General features: G+C 34.0%; 2 protein-coding genes across 2 annotated transcripts; both read left to right on the plus strand.

Annotated features, from left to right (window-relative positions):
* Nucleotides 1-61: 61 nt before the first annotated feature.
* UVH3 (5'-3' exonuclease family protein) lies at nt 62-11204 on the plus strand. The gene is made up of 19 exons (XM_012226584.4): nt 62-254; nt 356-606; nt 903-1072; nt 1160-1280; nt 1631-1702; nt 1818-1868; nt 2999-3141; nt 3227-3344; nt 3636-3713; nt 3828-3881; nt 4125-4309; nt 4475-6239; nt 6858-7052; nt 7318-7403; nt 7628-7925; nt 8034-8170; nt 8473-8557; nt 9017-9562; nt 10271-11204. The coding sequence occupies exons 1-19, from the start codon at nt 167-169 to the stop codon at nt 10946-10948; spliced, it is 5121 nt and encodes a 1706-aa protein (XP_012081974.1). The 5' UTR covers nt 62-166; the 3' UTR covers nt 10949-11204.
* A 1599-nt stretch (nt 11205-12803) lies between these two features.
* Nucleotides 12804-16125, plus strand: LOC105641934 (WAT1-related protein At5g40240). The gene is made up of 7 exons (XM_089715974.1): nt 12804-13129; nt 13222-13284; nt 13357-13470; nt 13587-13833; nt 13971-14129; nt 15511-15662; nt 15760-16125. The coding sequence occupies exons 1-7, from the start codon at nt 12942-12944 to the stop codon at nt 15896-15898; spliced, it is 1062 nt and encodes a 353-aa protein (XP_089572100.1). The 5' UTR covers nt 12804-12941; the 3' UTR covers nt 15899-16125.
* The last annotated feature ends 1974 nt before the right edge of the window (nt 16126-18099 follow it).

Consider the following 18099-nt stretch of genomic DNA (forward strand, 5'->3'; position numbering starts at 1 on the left):
ACGGTGTCGTTTTACACTAGATTTTCCTTCCAATGGTACTGTCATTCTTTGGCGGCAAGCATCAAATTGCCATAACTGAAATTGAACTAGTCCAATGCTTTCATTCTCATTTCTCATTTCTTCACTGACAGAAGACGGAAAAAGGCGGGACAAAAACTGATCAGAGATGGGAGTCCACGGTCTATGGGACTTACTAGCTCCCGTCGGCCGTCGCGTATCCGTGGAAACCCTTGCCGGCAAAAAGCTCGCAATCGGTACGCCACAGTACTGTTCCCGCGAAATCAAATTAACCAAATTACAGAGCATAATGATTTTTTTTTCTTTAATTTACCCCTTTTTTCTTCTGTCCCTGTAGATGCGAGTATATGGATGATTCAATTCATGAAGGCGATGAGAGACGAGAAGGGAGAGATGGTACGAAACGCGCATTTGCTAGGGTTCTTTCGACGAATTTGCAAGCTCTTGTATTTGAGGACTAAGCCTGTGTTCGTCTTCGACGGAGGAACCCCCGCTCTTAAGCGGCGCACCGTGATTGCAAGACGGAGGCAGCGTGAGAACGCCCAGGCAAAGATTCGCAAAACTGCCGAAAAGCTACTTCTTAATCATGTGAGTTGGTTGTATATAATAATTATTTTGAATTTTTCAGGTAGTTTGCTGTAATTATTATTGGTTTTAAGTGGAATTCTACTGAACTTATTAGACGCCACTATTGCCTTTCTTGGGTGATGAGATTTGTATAGTTTTGGGAATGATAAACCTATATTGACTGGCACAATGCATCAGTATAAGATTGTCTATTGTTTTGTAGCATTTAGCAAGTTATAAATTGGGTAAATTTTCATACTTCATGTTAATATCATATATGGATTATTATCCATTTCTGTTCGATTTTTTGCTGATAGCTCAAGACAACGAGGCTAAAAGAACTGGCGAAGGATCTTGAGAATCAGAGAAAAAACCAGAAAAATGATGCTAAGGGTAAGAAGATTTTGGCAGATCAGACCCATGTTGAGGATGACATTCTAGAGAATAATGATGTGGAAAGTTATGATCAGGAAAAGTTAGACGAAATGTAAGATGATACATCATGGTAATTGTAATCACAATTTTGATGTTGGTTAGAAAACATTTTATTTACTGTTTTGATGAATTGATTTAGGTTGGCAGCATCCATTGCGGCCGAGGAAGATGGGAATTTAAATAACAATGCATCAACATCTGCTGCTGCAGATCCTGCTGTGGTGATGGAGGATGATGATGAGAATGAAGAGATCATATTGGTAAACCATTATGTTTTAGGAATAAAGAATTATTAGATTGGTTTGCGTTAACTGGTTGGTCTGATTTACCATTTTCTGAAATTGTTAATTTTGGAAAGTTTGAGGACCATTATATAAGTAAGCTAAATTCATAGGCTGGCAATCTAGAAGGTCCAAGTGTTTCAAAAATGATGAATAATTTGGATGCTTAATTTATTTGGTTTCTTTTGCCAGTACAACTTTGTAAATATGTCATGATGGAACACTATTCTTTCATTGGGAAAGACAATGTTGCTAACTTGTGGTTGCAAGATTTATCTATGTCGGGTTTTCTTCAAAATGCACGATTATTTCATAATTTTTTTTCCCAGCCGGCAATGTATGGACATGTAGATCCAGCTGTCTTGGCTGCTCTGCCTATATCCATGCAACTTGATCTTCTGGTAAGTAAGAGTTGGTGTTTATAAGGTTAAAGGTTCTTTTCAGATCTGGTTTTTCAGCTTTCACTTTTGCTGGTTTATTTTGTTATGGTAGAATTGATGATGATATCTGTTATAGATGAGAGAGAGATCGATGTCTGACAACAGAAATAATCAGGGAGTTGAGAAGGTTGGTTCTTGCATTTATATATTTACAGTTGATCTTAGTGTAAAACGTTTTTTTGCACAATTGCCAAATGTAATGATAAGCTATGCTAACTGAAATTTGATGACTGCTTGATCTCAATTACTGTGATTGTACATGAATTGAAATTCTGGATCTTATTTGATCTGGTACTTACATTTTATTCCTTTTGTTTTGTTCTGTTTGCCTTGAGAAGACTGTGACTTGTGCAAATTTTTATGAGGTCAGGCTGTGCTTGGGGTGGTATGGACCTTCATCCAAGTTACCATGTCATTGTATTGCTCTCTTTGAGTGATTTTTGAACTCATAATTGGATCCTTAAATCGTGAGAGATTCACTTTTCTGCTTAGAACTCTATTGATTATTTGTGGATTTTTGTCCTTCACCTGTGGACTATATGCTGAATAAGATAAATCTATCTTCTCTATTTTACTACTTTGTTTTTCACTGTTATTTTGCTGAAGCAAAATCAGGTTTGTCTTCACATGCTTTGTGGAAGTTTGTTCTGGTTGTTGTGAGATGTGGAATTAGTTTAAATGATTGCGTATGCTTTACCTAGATATCATTTTTTTTTGTATGGTACCGACATTGATTTTTGCTAACTCTGACGGTTGTATTTCTAGTCCTAACTGTTGTCAATAACTATACCAAATATGCATTAGGTGATTGAAATTTTTTATTACTCCCTCTGTCCCATTTTGTTCGCATGTTTTAATAGAACACGCATATTAAGAATATAGTTAACAAAAGTTATTTTGGCCTTTTTAACCTTTAACTCATTAAGATATTAATAAAAGTCCTTCATTTAATAAACAATCATAGAGGTTATGATGGGAAAAATAATTGTTTACATATCTAAATTTAGAAACCTTGCAAACATTTTGGGACATCCAAAAAAGGAATAAAAAGCAAACAAAATGGGCGGAGGAAGTATATTTTATTTTAATTTCTGAGCTGTTAAGATGAAAGAAATGATATTAATTTGAAGGGACATAAACCTATTAACTCAAAAGGCTGAATACTCACCATAGGCTTGGCTGATTCATAGTTGCCTTCTTCACATCCCATATGGATAATTGATGCTAATCATAAATTCTCTTTGTTAATTGGCAAAGGATACTGGAAACCAAAGTGAGGATCACAAGACTAATTTAAGGGGCAAGGAGGTTTTGCTAGATCATCTGACAAACATGGAAGGGGGTAGTTCAGAGAGAAATGATCTAGAAGAGAACTACAACCAGGAAAAGCTAGATCAAATGTAAGTTGTTATGAGGTTCTAGAAACTATTTGTATTTTAAGCTCTAGTTGACTGTGCCATTGATTGTTTTAATGAGTTAGTTTAGGTTGGCAGCATCTATTGCTGCCGAGGAAGCTGAGAGATTAACTAAGTCTGCATCTACATCTGCTGCTGCAATTCCTTCTGAGGAGGAAAGCGGAGATGAAGACGAGGAAATGATACTGGTAAGTTTATGCCATTTAAAGATGTGAAATTTTTGTTGATGAGAATTAATGTAGATTGCAGGTTTTATTCGTCATTAGGTTGGCTGGCCTAATTGAAAGCTTAAGTTCAAACCATGTCCATAGGATGTTGACTCACGAAATTTAATCGAATACCATATGTTATCTTATTGAAGAATGCACTCGGCATTCTTGTTGTTTGAGAAGTAGACTTCACCTCTCACTGTGTGCATATGCTGGATTGCATTTACAGTCTATGTCTAACGGTGGTTCTGCTCGATCTTTATTTTGCAGCCTGCATTGTTTGGCAGGGTTGATCCAGCTGTCTTAGCAGCTCTGCCACCATCAATGCAACTCGATCTTCTTGTTCAGGTAAATTTTCAGTTATGTGATTCCAGTAATTCCATATTGGATAAAGAGTTGCCAGATTGCTCAACTGCATTAGCCTTGTCTTTTGATGCTAATTTAAAATTTTCCGTTATATAGATGAGAGAGAGGTTGATGGCAGAAAATAGGCAAAGGTATCAAAAAGTCAAGAAGGTTGGTTCTTGAATATATGTTTTTTATCATGTTTCATGTGAATGTACTATAGATATTGTGTATAGCGTTGTGAAATTGTAAATGCGGTTTAATTTGGGATATACTTAACCAGAAATCTAGCATGAAGCTGTATATTTAATTTGCATAGTCATGGTGCTGTTACTGTCAATAGTGTTATGTTTGACATTGATGAGTGCTTCTTCTTAATCTTGTAGTTGCATCTTATTTGTTCTGCCCATATAGGCACCTGAAAAGTTTTCTGAGCTACAAATTGAGGCTTACCTTAAAACTGTTGCTTTCCGCCGGGAGATAGATCAAGTTCAGAAAGCTGCTTCTGGAAAGGGTGTGAGTGGTGTTCAGACTTCAAGGATAGCCTCTGAAGCCAACAGAGAATTTATCTTCTCATCATCCTTTACAGGGGACAAACAGTAAATAATTGTGGTTTTATTGCTTTATGCATTTTTTTACCTTTACATACTCATGATCCATGAAAAGTGAAAACTATTGTTCTGAGTTTAACTTCATTTGTATGGCCTGCTTCTTGTCAATGTGAAAGCATCTTTATTTGATATTTACATTTTTGCACACATTAGATTGCTGACATCTGCTGGAGTGTATAGAAATGGAAATGAGCAACAACAGAGGTCAATAGGGCATTCGTCTTCAGACTCTTTAGCTCATGTCTTGTCTACTAGTAAGTCCAATACTGTGACAGGATTGGTTCCACATGAATCTAGACAGGTAATTGATGAAGATGTTGAGACATACCTGGATGAAAGGGGTCATATTCGAGTCAGTAGGGTGAGAGCCATGGGGATGCGCATGACCCGTGATTTGCAAAGGAACTTGGATTTAATGAAAGAGATTGAACATGAGAGAACACATGCAAACAAGAATGCAAGTGCTCAGTCTGAGGTTAATAGAGATAACATTGGTTATCCAAAAAGAATTCCCAGTAAAATACAGCATGTAAAAAGTTCAAATGACAACAATGGTGACTCTGTTAAATTGAATGAGAGAAATGCAGAGTCCATCTTAAATAATAAAGGACTTTTAGAGATATCTTTTGAAGTTGATGGTGAAAGTAAGAGTTTGGGAAGTGATGATGAAATATTTACTTCTTTAGTAGCAGGAAAACCGGTTACAATCTCTTCAGTTGACAATGGTACATTAAGAAGAGAATCTTCTGATTCCGTTTCAGATAGTGACTGGGAGGAAGGAATTATTGAAGTGAGAGGCAATAATTATGAACTAGAAAGTAATCCCCCTCCTAAGGGAAGCAACATTGGATCAGATAGTGAAGTGGAATGGGAGGAAGGAGTATGTGATGTTGAAAATTTCTCACTCCCATCTGAATCAGGAAAACTGGCTTCCAAAGGTTATTTGGAGGAGCAGGCTGATTTGCAGGAGGCGATAAGGAGAAGTCTTGAGGATTTTGGAGATGAGAAATTCAATCATGCACTATCTGAGCATGAAAAGCAAACATGCTCTGAAGAAAATGCTTTCAGTGGTGTTGGATTCCTTGATTCTGAAGATAATACTTGCAGGCCGATTCTGCTTGAGAAGGATGCTAACCAACAAAATAAACACTCGCCTGAAATTTTGACAAGTGCAAAGCTGGACAGCATGGATCAAATTGATGTCTCGCATGTCTTTTCTTCTTCAGGGAGACAGTTGAAATTGTCTGAAGTACATGATCCTGATAAAATGAGCATCCTGCAAATTAAATCATGTGTAAGAGATCTGGGTTCCAACACTGCACAATCAAGTCAAGATGCAAGTATAGGGGGAAATTTCTGCAGAGGAATGCGATCTGCAGAATCAGTTGCTCCTTTGAAAGCAAAGGAGGCCCACATGACTGTGGAGCTATCTTCAGATACTTTGGTTCAGGATGTTGGGTTATCTACCTCAAGTAATATATCTTCAGCTCATGGTTCTCATGTATGTAAACCAATATCTGGTAAAGGAGCTCAAAACATACTTACTGATGATTTGGGAAATAAAATGGAAGAAGAAATATCAATGTTGGTGAATGAGGAGCAAAAGACTGATCCTTTAGTTCATTCTGCTGAAATAGCTAACTCTTCCATGTCCAGCATGGAGCCATCCAAAGATTCAGCAGTTGGCACTGATGTCGAACCCAACTTGGCTGGAGATAAGAATTCTGATAATCAGTTTAATGAAAATTGCATGGACAAATTTGGCAGAAATGAGAATTTGCAGGCTGATTTTGCGGAGGCCAGTTTGCAGGAGGAAATATTTATTCTTGGTCAAGAGCGTATAAATTTGGGAGATGAATGGAAGAAGCTTGAACGTAATGCAGAATCAGTTAATAGCGAGATGTTTGCAGAATGTCAGGCATGTGCTTCAGCTTCTGTTTGACTCTTTAGCTAAATCACATGCCTATAATTGATGAATTTGTGGATGCTTGAAGTTTTCTTAACTTTGTTTCCAATATATCCATTATTTTCTCAACTTGAAATAATAGATACTGGAAGGATATAATTGATTCAGTTGCAGATTTCAACTTATTATTTGTTTTGGTATCTAATTATTTCACAACAAATTCATAAATTTGTGCATTGAATACATAAAATTATATCAAAACATACTACAAGCAGTGGTATGTGTATGAATTAATTAAATGACCTCCTAACAAAGAAGTGAAGCTGTATGATTTGAATACACTGTTTCTCAATGTTTAAATATTTTACTGAGGTTTGCTCTTTTATCGCTCCAAAGGACAAGATTCTACAACCAAGATTTATTGAGGGATAAAATTGCTAATGTATACCTTAACCAATCCGTAATATCATCCTGAAGGACCTCAACTAGTGAAGAATATAAAATTCCGTTCAGGAGTGCCTGCTTCTTATTGCACATGGATCTTTTACTTGTCAATTACATCTCAATCTAAAGTACGTTTTTCCTTGGAGAGAGTAAACTGATATTAATTTAGTGTTCTATCATATGCAGGAACTGCTGCAGATGTTTGGCTTACCATATATTATTGCACCAATGGAAGCAGAAGCTCAATGTGCTTATATGGAACTTGCAAATCTTGTTGATGGTGTTGTGACTGACGACTCTGATGTGTTCTTGTTTGGGGCACGAAACGTGTACAAAAATATATTTGATGATCGCAAATACGTTGAGACATACTTCATGAAGGTGTGTATGGCATCATCTGCTGTTCTCTCCTACAGGGATTTTTTTTTTCCCTTGCTGTTAGTGTTTCCCTATAATTTAGAAGTCATGTGGTATTTGATCTTTATTTGTTGATTTCTTTCTTTTGCTTATAGCTATTTGGCATGATTTTGCAATGTATATATCTTTCTTTCTACTTTACTTGACAAGTCTCTGAACTTAGTTGCATGGGAGTCCTTACAGGTTCCCTTTTATGTTCATACTTTCTTTCTTTTTTTTTTTTTTTCAGGATATTGAAAAAGAGCTAGGCCTAAACAGGGAAAAATTAATTCGCATGGCTCTACTTCTTGGGAGTGATTATACTGAGGGTATTAGGTATTTGATAGTGACTAATTTGTTTTTTTTCAATTTACCAAGTCAAGATACTGAAGGTATTATGTTGTGTTCTTACGCCCTTCGATTTTTCTGTATATAATTTGTTCGAATGACATTATATTGGTTATTTATAATGGGAGATTAAGAACCATTTGCTTGCATTACTAGATCTCATGATTTCTTTATTTTGTGTATGGACTTCATTGAGATGTAATTTCTTGCAGTGGGATTGGCATTGTTAATGCTATTGAGGTCGTGAATGCATTCCCTGAAGAGGATGGCCTTAAGAAATTCCGGGAGTGGATTGAATCACCAGATCCAACCATTCTAGAAAAGTTTGTCAGGCAAAATGGTTCAAGTATGAGAAGAAAAGGGTCAAAGGTTGGTGACAGTGATTCAAATTGTGCAACTAGCAATACAGGAGAAGTCAATTCATTTGGCCAGAACATTCCCCAAGTTCATGAGCAAGAACAGTCTGAAGATAACACTCAAGAGATACAGAGGATTTTCATGGTTAACCATGTAAGAAAGTTTCTACTGTAGGCTTGTCCTTCGCTGTGTGAACTTTCTAATGGAATCAATCTATACTTCCCTATTTTTTTGAGTATCATTGGTTTTAATTTTATACAGAGAAATGTGAGCAAGAACTGGCACATTCCTTCTTCTTTTCCAAGTGATGCAGTCCTTTCTGCATATTCTTCCCCACAAGTGGACAAATCAACTGAGCCTTTCACTTGGGGGAAACCAGATATTCAAGTTCTTCGCAAGTGAGTCATATTGGTTCTGTTTTTTCCTTGAACTTTTTTATGGAGGGTTGCAGGCCTGGGGTTTATATCAAGCTATGCATCTTGAATTTCTTGTCCTTGCTGCATTTTGCTTTTGCATACATATCATGGGATTTGGTAATAGTTGCTATACCAGCAATGTTCAACCATATTTTGGCTACACCTGAAAAAACTGTAAACATCCCTGAGAAATGTCTGTTTGCTTCATGGGAGTTGTGTCTTGGAGAGTCTTGCAATTATCATCCTTATGGTCTGTAAATTATGCCTATTTTGGCCACACGCAGATTATGCTGGGAAAAGTTTGGGTGGGGCATTCAAAAGTCAGATGAGTTGCTTTTGCCTGTTCTAAAAGAGTATAATAAACGTGAGGTTAGTCTCTCTCTCTCTCTCTCTCTCTCTCTCTCTCTCTCTCTCTCTCTCTCTCTCTCTCTCTCTCTCTCTCGTGTACACAATTGCACCTGCACATCCAGGAGCCAGACTCCAAATCAGAGGGTGAAAGAAAAATTCAGTAGAGGGGACCAAATCAGTACATTTTTTTTTTTTGCACTACTTTGTAAACTTTTTTAAGACATTTGGAGCCACCCCCAAAAAATAAAAGAGAGTGCTCCCTAGCTTTGGCATTGTATCTATCCAAGCAATTGGAGACTGAATAAGATAAAAGCAAGCAAGCAGAGATTGATCATCAGTGTAAAGAGAATAATTTGTGCATATGTCTTGAGCAACCGCTTCTTTTATTCTGTCTGCTAACATTCCACTTCTGAATTTGTAACTTTGTTATTTTGTGAAAATGCTGATTTCCTTCTGTTTTTATGGCTTGTGTAATTGGAGACTCAACTACGAATGGAAGCATTTTACAGTTTCAATGAAAGATTTGCAAAAATTCGCAGTAAGAGAATCAAGAAAGCTCTTAAAGGGATTACTGGAAATCAATTCTCAGAACTGATGGAAAATGCTGTGGAAGAAAATTCTAGAAGTAGAGAGAAAAGAACAGTGATGCCCGATGAATCTGGTGATTGTAAAACAGAGAGACCTTCTAAGAGAGCCAAGGGAGGTATTCACAACGATAAGAACAACTCTCTAGAAAAATCTGCTACGAAGAGGTCCAGGAAAAGCACCGTGGGAGAGCCTGTTTTGTCTGAAGTGAAGAATCAAGGAGAGCAAGCAGAAGGCAGGAAAAGCACACATAAAGGATCACATGGAGGTGGAAGAGGTAAAGGAAGAGGTAGAGGCTGTGGAAGAGGAAGGGGGAGGGGAAGGGGAAAAGGAGATCTTGGATTTGAACAATCCAACTCCAGCTCAGATGATTTCACGGATGGAGATGACAAGCTGGAAAATCATGTGCAGAAGTCAGAAGAGTCACAAGGACTACGGAGGGTAAGCTCAATCCTTACCTCATGTTTTCTTCAATACGTTATGTAGTTTTTTTTATAAATTCATAGAAACACGCAAACGAATGTGAGGGTTCCTGCTTCTCCATAATTATACCATGTTACTTATGAATTCAACTCTTCTATTCCCTTGAGTGGAAATGCCTGAGCCTGGAAAAAATTTACTCCCTTCGTCCCATATATTTGGGCTCATTTTCCTTTTTTATTGCTCCCACAATGTAGTCCTATTTCCTTTTTTAAAAGATCATTTGTTGTTTAATTTCTTAATATGCCTCTATTTAATGTACCTCTATATTTCCAGAACTCTATGGAGGAGTATTTGAGGAAGAACTACACAAAAAATATAGTTTAACTATATTAACTAAGTTTTTCCTTAATCCATCTGAAAGTCAAAACTAGGCCTATATATATGGGATGAAATGAGTACTGGTTTTAACTTTTACATGAAGCTTTCTGTACACTCTACTGCCTGTCTTGGCTTTGGTTATTTGATAAAAAAATATTGCTTGTGTAGTGCCCTTTTGCAAGTTGGGAGTCAAAACTTTCAGTAGATTAAAGATGGTGCTTTACACTAAGACTGTTAATTGAGATTATCTTTTTTTTTTTTTTTTTTTTAATGTGGTTTATCATGTGATGTCTTTCTGTACTGAAGGGTTTACCTTTTCACCTTTTTTTTTTTTTTTGTATATTCCAGTCAATGCGCTCACGGAAGCCTGTAAGTTACAGTCCTGACGATTTGGAAATTGATATTGTGGACAAGCAATTAGACCAGGATGATAAAAATTCTGATAAAGAGGCAGTAGAACCAGATTTATTTGGAGTTCTAGAGGTATGTAGAGATTCCAGTGCTAGTCTCAATGACAAGGAAGACCTATTGCCTGAGAACTCTAAAGATCATCTTGAAATGGGAGGGGGATTTGTCACCGATGAAGATGGTAATGGTCAAGCTGGTGTGAGCAATAATAGCTATCCTTGTGAACCTGATGCCTCTAAACATTACCTTGAGATGGGAGGTGGGTTTTGCATGGATGAAAGTGAGACAGGTACCAACCAAGATGCTGCCCACAGCCCATCTATGGCTGCTGTTGGAGAGATATTTGAGTCTCCCTATACCTCTGGTCTTATGAAGGAAGCTGACTGTCCTAAGGGTCCAGTTCAATCTGTTTCTGGTGACGAAAGAACTTCGAATGATGTCCAAGATGGACAGACAACGATTTCCTTTGTTATTGAGCCAACTAAGCATGGTGTAGATGTGACAGACACCGTTGATCATTCTCAAGCCAATTCATCTCTGGCTAAAACCACTGGAAGTGAAACTATTGGACGTCTCAGTGCAATGCCTTTCTTGAAAAGAAAGCGAAGGAAGAGTTGAAAAAACCGTGCAGAATTTAGATTTTAGGATGAACTTGAAAACTTTTCCTCATTGTAGCCCTGTAAATCCTCTTATTTCATTCTTCTCCACTTATTTTGTTTTTCAGGTTGAAATTTAAATGAATTGTGATATGTAAACACACCATATGCTTTCAAGTAGCTATAGTTTGTGGTTTATTTAAACAAACCGAACTGGAACTTCTCAAGTGGTTCTCCAAATTTGGAGACTGATTCTGGTCTCGCTGGTTTTGGTTTTATTTCTTGGTTCAATTGATTCAATTTTAATTGGTTTTGAACTGGTATAGATCCACTGGGGATCGAATCTCAACCGACTATACTTAGAGACTAATATATAAAGCTTAAAAGAATGATGTATAGTAACCCCCACATCCACTAAATTATGTAGTTTGTATACACTGTACCTGAGTTCCTTGTCCATAGCTGTGTTCTTTCTGCACATACACCTGCAGTATTGCGTCGACCGGGATCGGAGCACATAAATTTACTCTTAATCTTTCACTAAAAATTTTGTGGCCTTTCAACTTATGATCCCTTAAACTTTAATTTTTGTAATAATTACACACTAAATTTTATTTTTTATAATAAATTATGCATCTCGGTACAGTAAATAATGCATGAATGCAATGACATAGATGTCAATTAGTTTTGCGACATCAAATCTGTACATCTCATGCAGCAAAATCAATCCGTCTATCTCATCTCTACCATTACCTACCTATCTCACCTACCCTATGATACAAAAATAGCTAGAATTTGTCTTTTAAAGAAGAAAAGGAGCTTCATTTGAAAACAGAGTATAGAGAAAACAAAAATTTATGTGATCTTTAATTTCTGAGTTCTTTATTTCCTGAGCAGTCTTCTTTTGCTAATAATAAATCTCAGCCTGCTAGATTGTAGAAAACTATATTTGTGTTCTTTGAAGGTATGTTTGTTTATAGTTTAATTTTAACGGCAAAAGTAATTTCTAAATTTAAATATTATTTTTAACTTTGTTTTTTTTTTTTTACTTGTAGTTGTTTTTCTTCTTCATGTTCTTTGTTTTCAAAAGTCATGGCCATGTGAGGTAAAGAGACTTTTTTTGGCTCTTGATTTGGGAGGTTTTTGGGCTCTGAACTCAAATGAGTTTTCCATAAAATAACTTGATTTTTCTTTAACTGTGTTATTTTTGTTGTAAATTTACGTCTGAACTTTATAATTTTTATTTTTTGGCACCCTAAATTTTATGGATGGGCTATTATGCATCTGAACTTACAAATTTTATTAATATTACATACCTTTCGACATTGATATCAATAATTTTATTTGAACTTATAAATGTTGATAATATTACATACCTTTCGACACTAATAATTTTCAAAAATTTCAACTATTAATTAGTGTTTAATTGATCTAATCTTGCAAGTTGAAGTGTTCAATAAAATAAATTTGAAAATTAAATGTATAATAGACGTAATTTTATAAGTCGAATTGTTTAATAAAAAAAATTAAGAGTGTCCTAAAATTAAAATGATAAAGTTTAGAGGTGAATTTATGCATATCTATTTTGCTATTTTTTTGTAATTAAAAATGGATGCCATGCAAAGGTACATGTGGACACTTTTTTTCACATCACTCCTTTCGTAGTGTGCGTGCATTTCAATTTGCAGTTTCGAGCATAGCAAAATATGTAAATATTATAAAAAAAATAAAATTTAGAGACCGTAAAGTCATTTTAAAAATTAGAGAGCCACAAAAATTTTTTTTTTAGAATTTACAGGTAAATTTATGTATTGGTGAGAGTTGACACATAAATTTATGTATTCCATCTATCCGTTAATTTTTCCATCATTGCGTGCATAATCCATTTCATAAAATAAGCCTAACAAACAAACAAAATCATTGAAGTATTTTAGTTTCCTGTTTCAAGGGAGCAGAAAAGTCTAAAGAAGCTGTCTGCAGTACAACGACAGCCGCACTAAAGGGCTAACTCAAAAATGGAGGCGAGTTCCTGGATATGGGATTTGGCATGTTTTGCAGGAATGGTCTCAGTGGAGTGCACAGATGTAGGTATAGCAACCATAAGCAAAGCAGCTTTATCACAAGGAATGAGCAAATATGTTTCTGTTGTTTACTCCAATGCTCTTGGCACTCTCATTCTTCTCCCTTACTTCATCTTCTACAGGTTGTCTTCCTTTTTCTTCACTATTAATTAATTTCTTGCTTCTGTGGAAAGAGGGAAACTTTTGACTTTTGAAACTCTTTTTTAATTTTCAGGAAGAGGCGAGCTCCCATCAATCCCTCTCTCCTTTTTAGATTCTTCCTTCTGGGTTTGATAGGGTATGTGTTTGATATTGTGATCTTTTGACCTTCAATAGACTGAAGTTTCATTAATAAAAATGTTTATTGCAGAAGTACAGGACAAATAATTTACTTAGCAGCTGTTAAATTGAGTTCTCCAACTCTTTCTTCTGCTATGGCCAATCTTATACCCATTTTCACTTTCTTGCTTGCAGTAATCACAAGGTCAATACCCATTTTTCCTTTTTATGTACAGTTTCTGGGAAATCCCTTTCTCCTTTTTTTGTCTTGAATGGAGGTGACTTTGAAATTTTTCCACCTTTTTTTGGAAAAATTAACAGGATGGAAACTCTAGATTTGAGAAGATCAAGTAGCCAAGCTAAACTTTCGGGAGCTATTGTATCAGTAACAGGAGCATCTATAGTGACCCTATATAAAGGCCCTGCAATTTTTATGATCCAGTCACTAACTTCTCACTCTCACCATCTTCAACTTCAACCTCTTCACTCACAGAAACCAGAGTGGATCTTTGGAGGTTTTCTCCTTGTAATTGTTTGCCTTCTGTCTGCAACCTGGACCATTGCCCAGGTGATTTTTTTTTTTTTTTAATTACCTTTCCCTAAAAATTTAATTTAATTCTATATATGTTTAATTCAATTTAAATTTAGATCAATTGAATGTTTTCATTCATTTATTCCAAATATTTTGTGAATTCATATTCGCAGGGAGCAACAGTGAAGCAGTACCCAGAAGAAATGACCATACTGTTCTTTTTCACCTTGTTTATCACAATCCAAAGTGCATTTTTCTCACTTATTTTGGAAAGGAATCCAAATGCATGGAGATTGAAATCTGCCATTGAAATTATTGCCATCGTTTTCACAGTAAGAAAATCTATCCAGATTTTATTTATTTATTTATTATTCTATAATGGGTAATTATCTATTTAGGTAAAAATAACACTCGCATATCAATTGTTTGGTAAAATCATTTGATTGTCCATCAGGTTTAATTTTAGCCTTGTTAAATTATTTTAAAGTGCTTTTTTTTATATTAAATATCCTATAATATTTGGATTTAATCCGTTAACTTTTGTTTTTGAGTTTACTGTTGACTTGCTATTCTGTTCCTTAATTGATAACAGAAATTGTACTTTTTAGACAAGAGAATTAAGAGATTATTTGAATTGATGGAATTTAAATGGTGAAATTTTTATATTCATTAATTCGTCAAATTCCTTTGTTTGGTTAATAAATAAATAAATAGACATTTAATGAAATTGATAGAGTTCATAATGGTCTCAATTCTATCATTTTAGAAGGAAAAAAAAAAATCTTAATTCCATCATTTATATTGATAAATTTAAATCAATTAATTTTGTTTTAGAAATATCTTCAAAATTTATGTTTTATGCTTTTCAACCAAATAATGGAATAGGAAATTCTATTGATTTCATAATTCACAGGCTATACATTTTATAAATTTTATAAAAATCTACGAATTTCAGAATCTATCGATCTAAATGGCCTCTAAATAGTTTAAATTTGAGAGATTGAATATTTAATTAGATTGAATATAATTGCAGTCACTTTCCATAACATTTGTCAAAGATGATATGCAATGAGGAAATATTATATTTATTTATTTAGATATTAATTATTATTATATGATTGCAGTCATTTCCCATAGGATTTGTCCAAGATGACATGCAATGAGGAAATATTATATTTATTTATTTAGTTATTAATTATTATCATATGATTGCAGTCATTTTCCGTAGGATTTGTCGAATATGCAATGCTACTTATATAGAAAAACTGGAATTCCATATGATATATAATATTTATATGCTTGATTGAGGGTAGTTGATGTTCTGTTCCTTCCACTGAAAATATTAATATATTTAAAAAATCACAAAAAGAAAAAAAAATATTTATTAAAATTAGGTGAGACAATGAGAGCGCTGTTCCCGCCTTTTTATACATGGCTGGTGGCCCCACTGTGTCTGAAATTTTAATGTCAGCATATGGACTAAATTATTTTGATTGAGTATAACATAATACATATTTTTACTTTTTTTTTTAATTTCTATTATTTTATATTATAATAATATTAATTAAATTTAAATATTTCTAATTGAGTCAAAATTATTTATCCTTTTTTATTTTATTTTACAAATGTAAATTCAAATAATAGTCTCCGGATATTTTTATTTTTTCCTAATTGAATTAATAGATAATTAACCTGTGATTTGGTGTGATTTAGGCAGTATTTGGGAGTCTGTTTCGAATTGGGTTTCACACGTGGTGCTTGGGCAAGAAAGGACCTTTATATGTAGCCATGTTCAAACCTTTGGGTATTGCTATTGCTGTGTTCATGACAGTCACTTTTCTTGGTGAAACCCTTTGTCTTGGCAGGTATTTCTTTATTGGTTCTCCAATCTAAACCCTTTTTTCTTTTAAATAATAAATAAGGGCATTGAAATGATGGAGTTTTGTGATGTTTCCATTGCAGTGTGATTGGTTCTATTATAATCGCACTTGGATTTTACAGTGTGATGTGGGGACAAATGAAGGAGAAGAACAATGAAGCTTTTAGCAGTCAAAAAGTCCCTCTTTTACAAAGGAATGCTTCTTTTAGAGAAGATAATTAGTGTGCCTAATTTTACTTGAAAGGCAATTTCTGTTCCTGTAACAGGCAGGAATTAGGAGAATCATATGAAAGTGTACTTGGAAATGTGAGTTCGAGAGAGAACATAATGGAAAAAAGGGGAAAGAAAAAAAAAAAAAAACTTCTGCTTTTATGTCTGTAATTTTAGAGTTTTCTATAATGAAAATTTGAACTCTTTTCTTGAGAAAATTTATTAAATAATTTTAATAATCTTGAGGGATTTGTTTCAAAACCACTGATAGTGGTTTAGTTAAAGGAGATGTATGGATAAGGTTTTCTCTTTCTTCCACTTTCATGCTCCTTTTTAGAAACTTTGAGTGTTTTAACTATTTCCTTAAAATATTATATTATTATTATTATTACTATAGTTACAGTTATTTGTGTATAATTAATTCATATAAAATAGCTAAATTACCTATATTAGTTAGATAGAGTGGTTGAGACTCATTCTCTCTTAATCAAAGGTTTCGAGTTTGAGCTTGAATATTAAAATTGCCAAGCTATTTTGATAAATGCGTTAATTAGTTTAACATCTAATCCCATTAAACTAATTAGTTTGATCTAAGAAGTGTCATTCTAGAGGTTAATACTTGATTATTTGGTCCTTCTTTTAATCACAATTAATTTAGCATTAGTACTTTGTCCATGGCACTACTATTAAATTACTATTTAGTCCTTTCTTGAATGATAAAAATAACACTTTCTAAACAAAGGATTAAATAATTCAATAGAGCTAAATTACCAAATTAAAAAAAGACAAATACATCCTAACATATAAATTGCTATAGTTTTATATCTTTTTATATCTTTTTTATATCTTTTTTCATATAATATTGAAAGCATCTTTAAATTTTGTGCTCCACCATTACTTAGATGTCTTTTTATTTTTGGCATTTATTTTTTTTATAAAAAGGGCGACAACATTTTATTTTTGTGGGGTATGCTTTTTTCCTCCCAATAGGGTTTTTATCATGCAAGTTAAATATGGGCCGTTGTGCCATTATTAGAGTTTTCTACCTGATAGGGACGCTGACTATTAATTTGAACTGATATAATTATTATTGAACTAATAATTTATAAAAAAAAAATATGAGAATTAATTTTGTTTTTCAATTTTTATACTTTATCAATTCTATTGAACTAATATAATTATTATTTTCATTTGTCAAGTGATTAAAATGTTAAATTAATCGAATATATTTGGTTTGATGTAATGCAATGAAAAATGTAATTTCATGGAATGTAATTAACATTTTACTTTTACGTTTGTTTGTAATTATATAATGTAATTTAGCATATGTCACTACCACCAATCACACCTCCACCCCACTCCCACCACCACCATCACTCTACCCCCATCACAATCAGCACAACACCATTCTATCACTACTACCACAACACCACTCCATCACCACCACATCATTACTAATAAAAAGAAAATATTTGAATACAAAAGTATTCATCATATGAAGCTATTAAAGACTACATAGATCTATAAGCTATTTGGACTAGAAAATTAAAAAAGAATAAGTCAGAAAAAAAAATGTAATGTGATAAAATAAAAGTTTTTTTACACAATCTTATATATTTTCATTGAATAAATTAAATTACAATATAAAATTATGATATTTTAATGTTTTTAGTAATTATTCATTCCATTCTTCCTATTCCTATAACAATATAAAAGAATAATTAATAATGATGTTGTGGTGGTGGTGATGTTGGTGGTGGTGGTAGAGTGATGGTTGAAGCGGTGGATGGTGGTTGCGGTGGTGGTGATGGAGTAATGGTTGCGGTGGTGGTGGAATGGTGGTGGTTGAGCATGAGTATGAATTTTAAGGAATGTAATGGGCTTTACATAGATTTTTTTATGTAATAAATATTACATTAAACATCAATTTAAGTAATGAAATTATAGATGTAATGTCAGTTACATTATGAGATTAAAAAAGTTTAACTGAATAATGCAATCAGTCGCATAATGTAATTCTCATATTATTATATGATTAATTATAGTATACCAAACATAGCCTAGACTTCAAACAAGTTTTAGAAGCAAAACCTAACGAATATGGCCAGAATTCAGAAACAATAAGATATAAGTCAAATAACAAGTTATTTTGCAAAAACGTGGTAAATTGATCGTATCCTAAATTGGTGTCAAAATTAATTTTGAACTAAATT

This window comes from Jatropha curcas, chromosome 11, assembly GCF_041381405.1.
Source record: "Jatropha curcas cultivar XTBG-Jc1 chromosome 11, XTBG_Jcur_1.0, whole genome shotgun sequence".
Classification (NCBI taxonomy): Eukaryota; Viridiplantae; Streptophyta; class Magnoliopsida; order Malpighiales; family Euphorbiaceae; genus Jatropha; species Jatropha curcas.

Excerpts from the sequence above, each read along its gene's own strand:
- UVH3 (XM_012226584.4), top strand. The coding sequence starts at position 167 with ATGGGAGTCCACGGTCTATGGGACTTACTAGCTCCCGTCGGCCGTCGC. Across the intron at positions 3,345-3,635 it reads AAGACGAGGAAATGATACTG|CCTGCATTGTTTGGCAGGGT; the intron begins GTAAGTTTATGC and ends TTTATTTTGCAG. Across the intron at positions 7,404-7,627 it reads GATTATACTGAGGGTATTAG|TGGGATTGGCATTGTTAATG; the intron begins GTATTTGATAGT and ends AATTTCTTGCAG.
- LOC105641934 (XM_089715974.1), top strand. The coding sequence starts at position 12,942 with ATGGAGGCGAGTTCCTGGATATGGGATTTGGCATGTTTTGCAGGAATG. Across the intron at positions 13,471-13,586 it reads TTGCTTGCAGTAATCACAAG|GATGGAAACTCTAGATTTGA; the intron begins GTCAATACCCAT and ends AAAAATTAACAG. Across the intron at positions 15,663-15,759 it reads GAAACCCTTTGTCTTGGCAG|TGTGATTGGTTCTATTATAA; the intron begins GTATTTCTTTAT and ends TTTCCATTGCAG.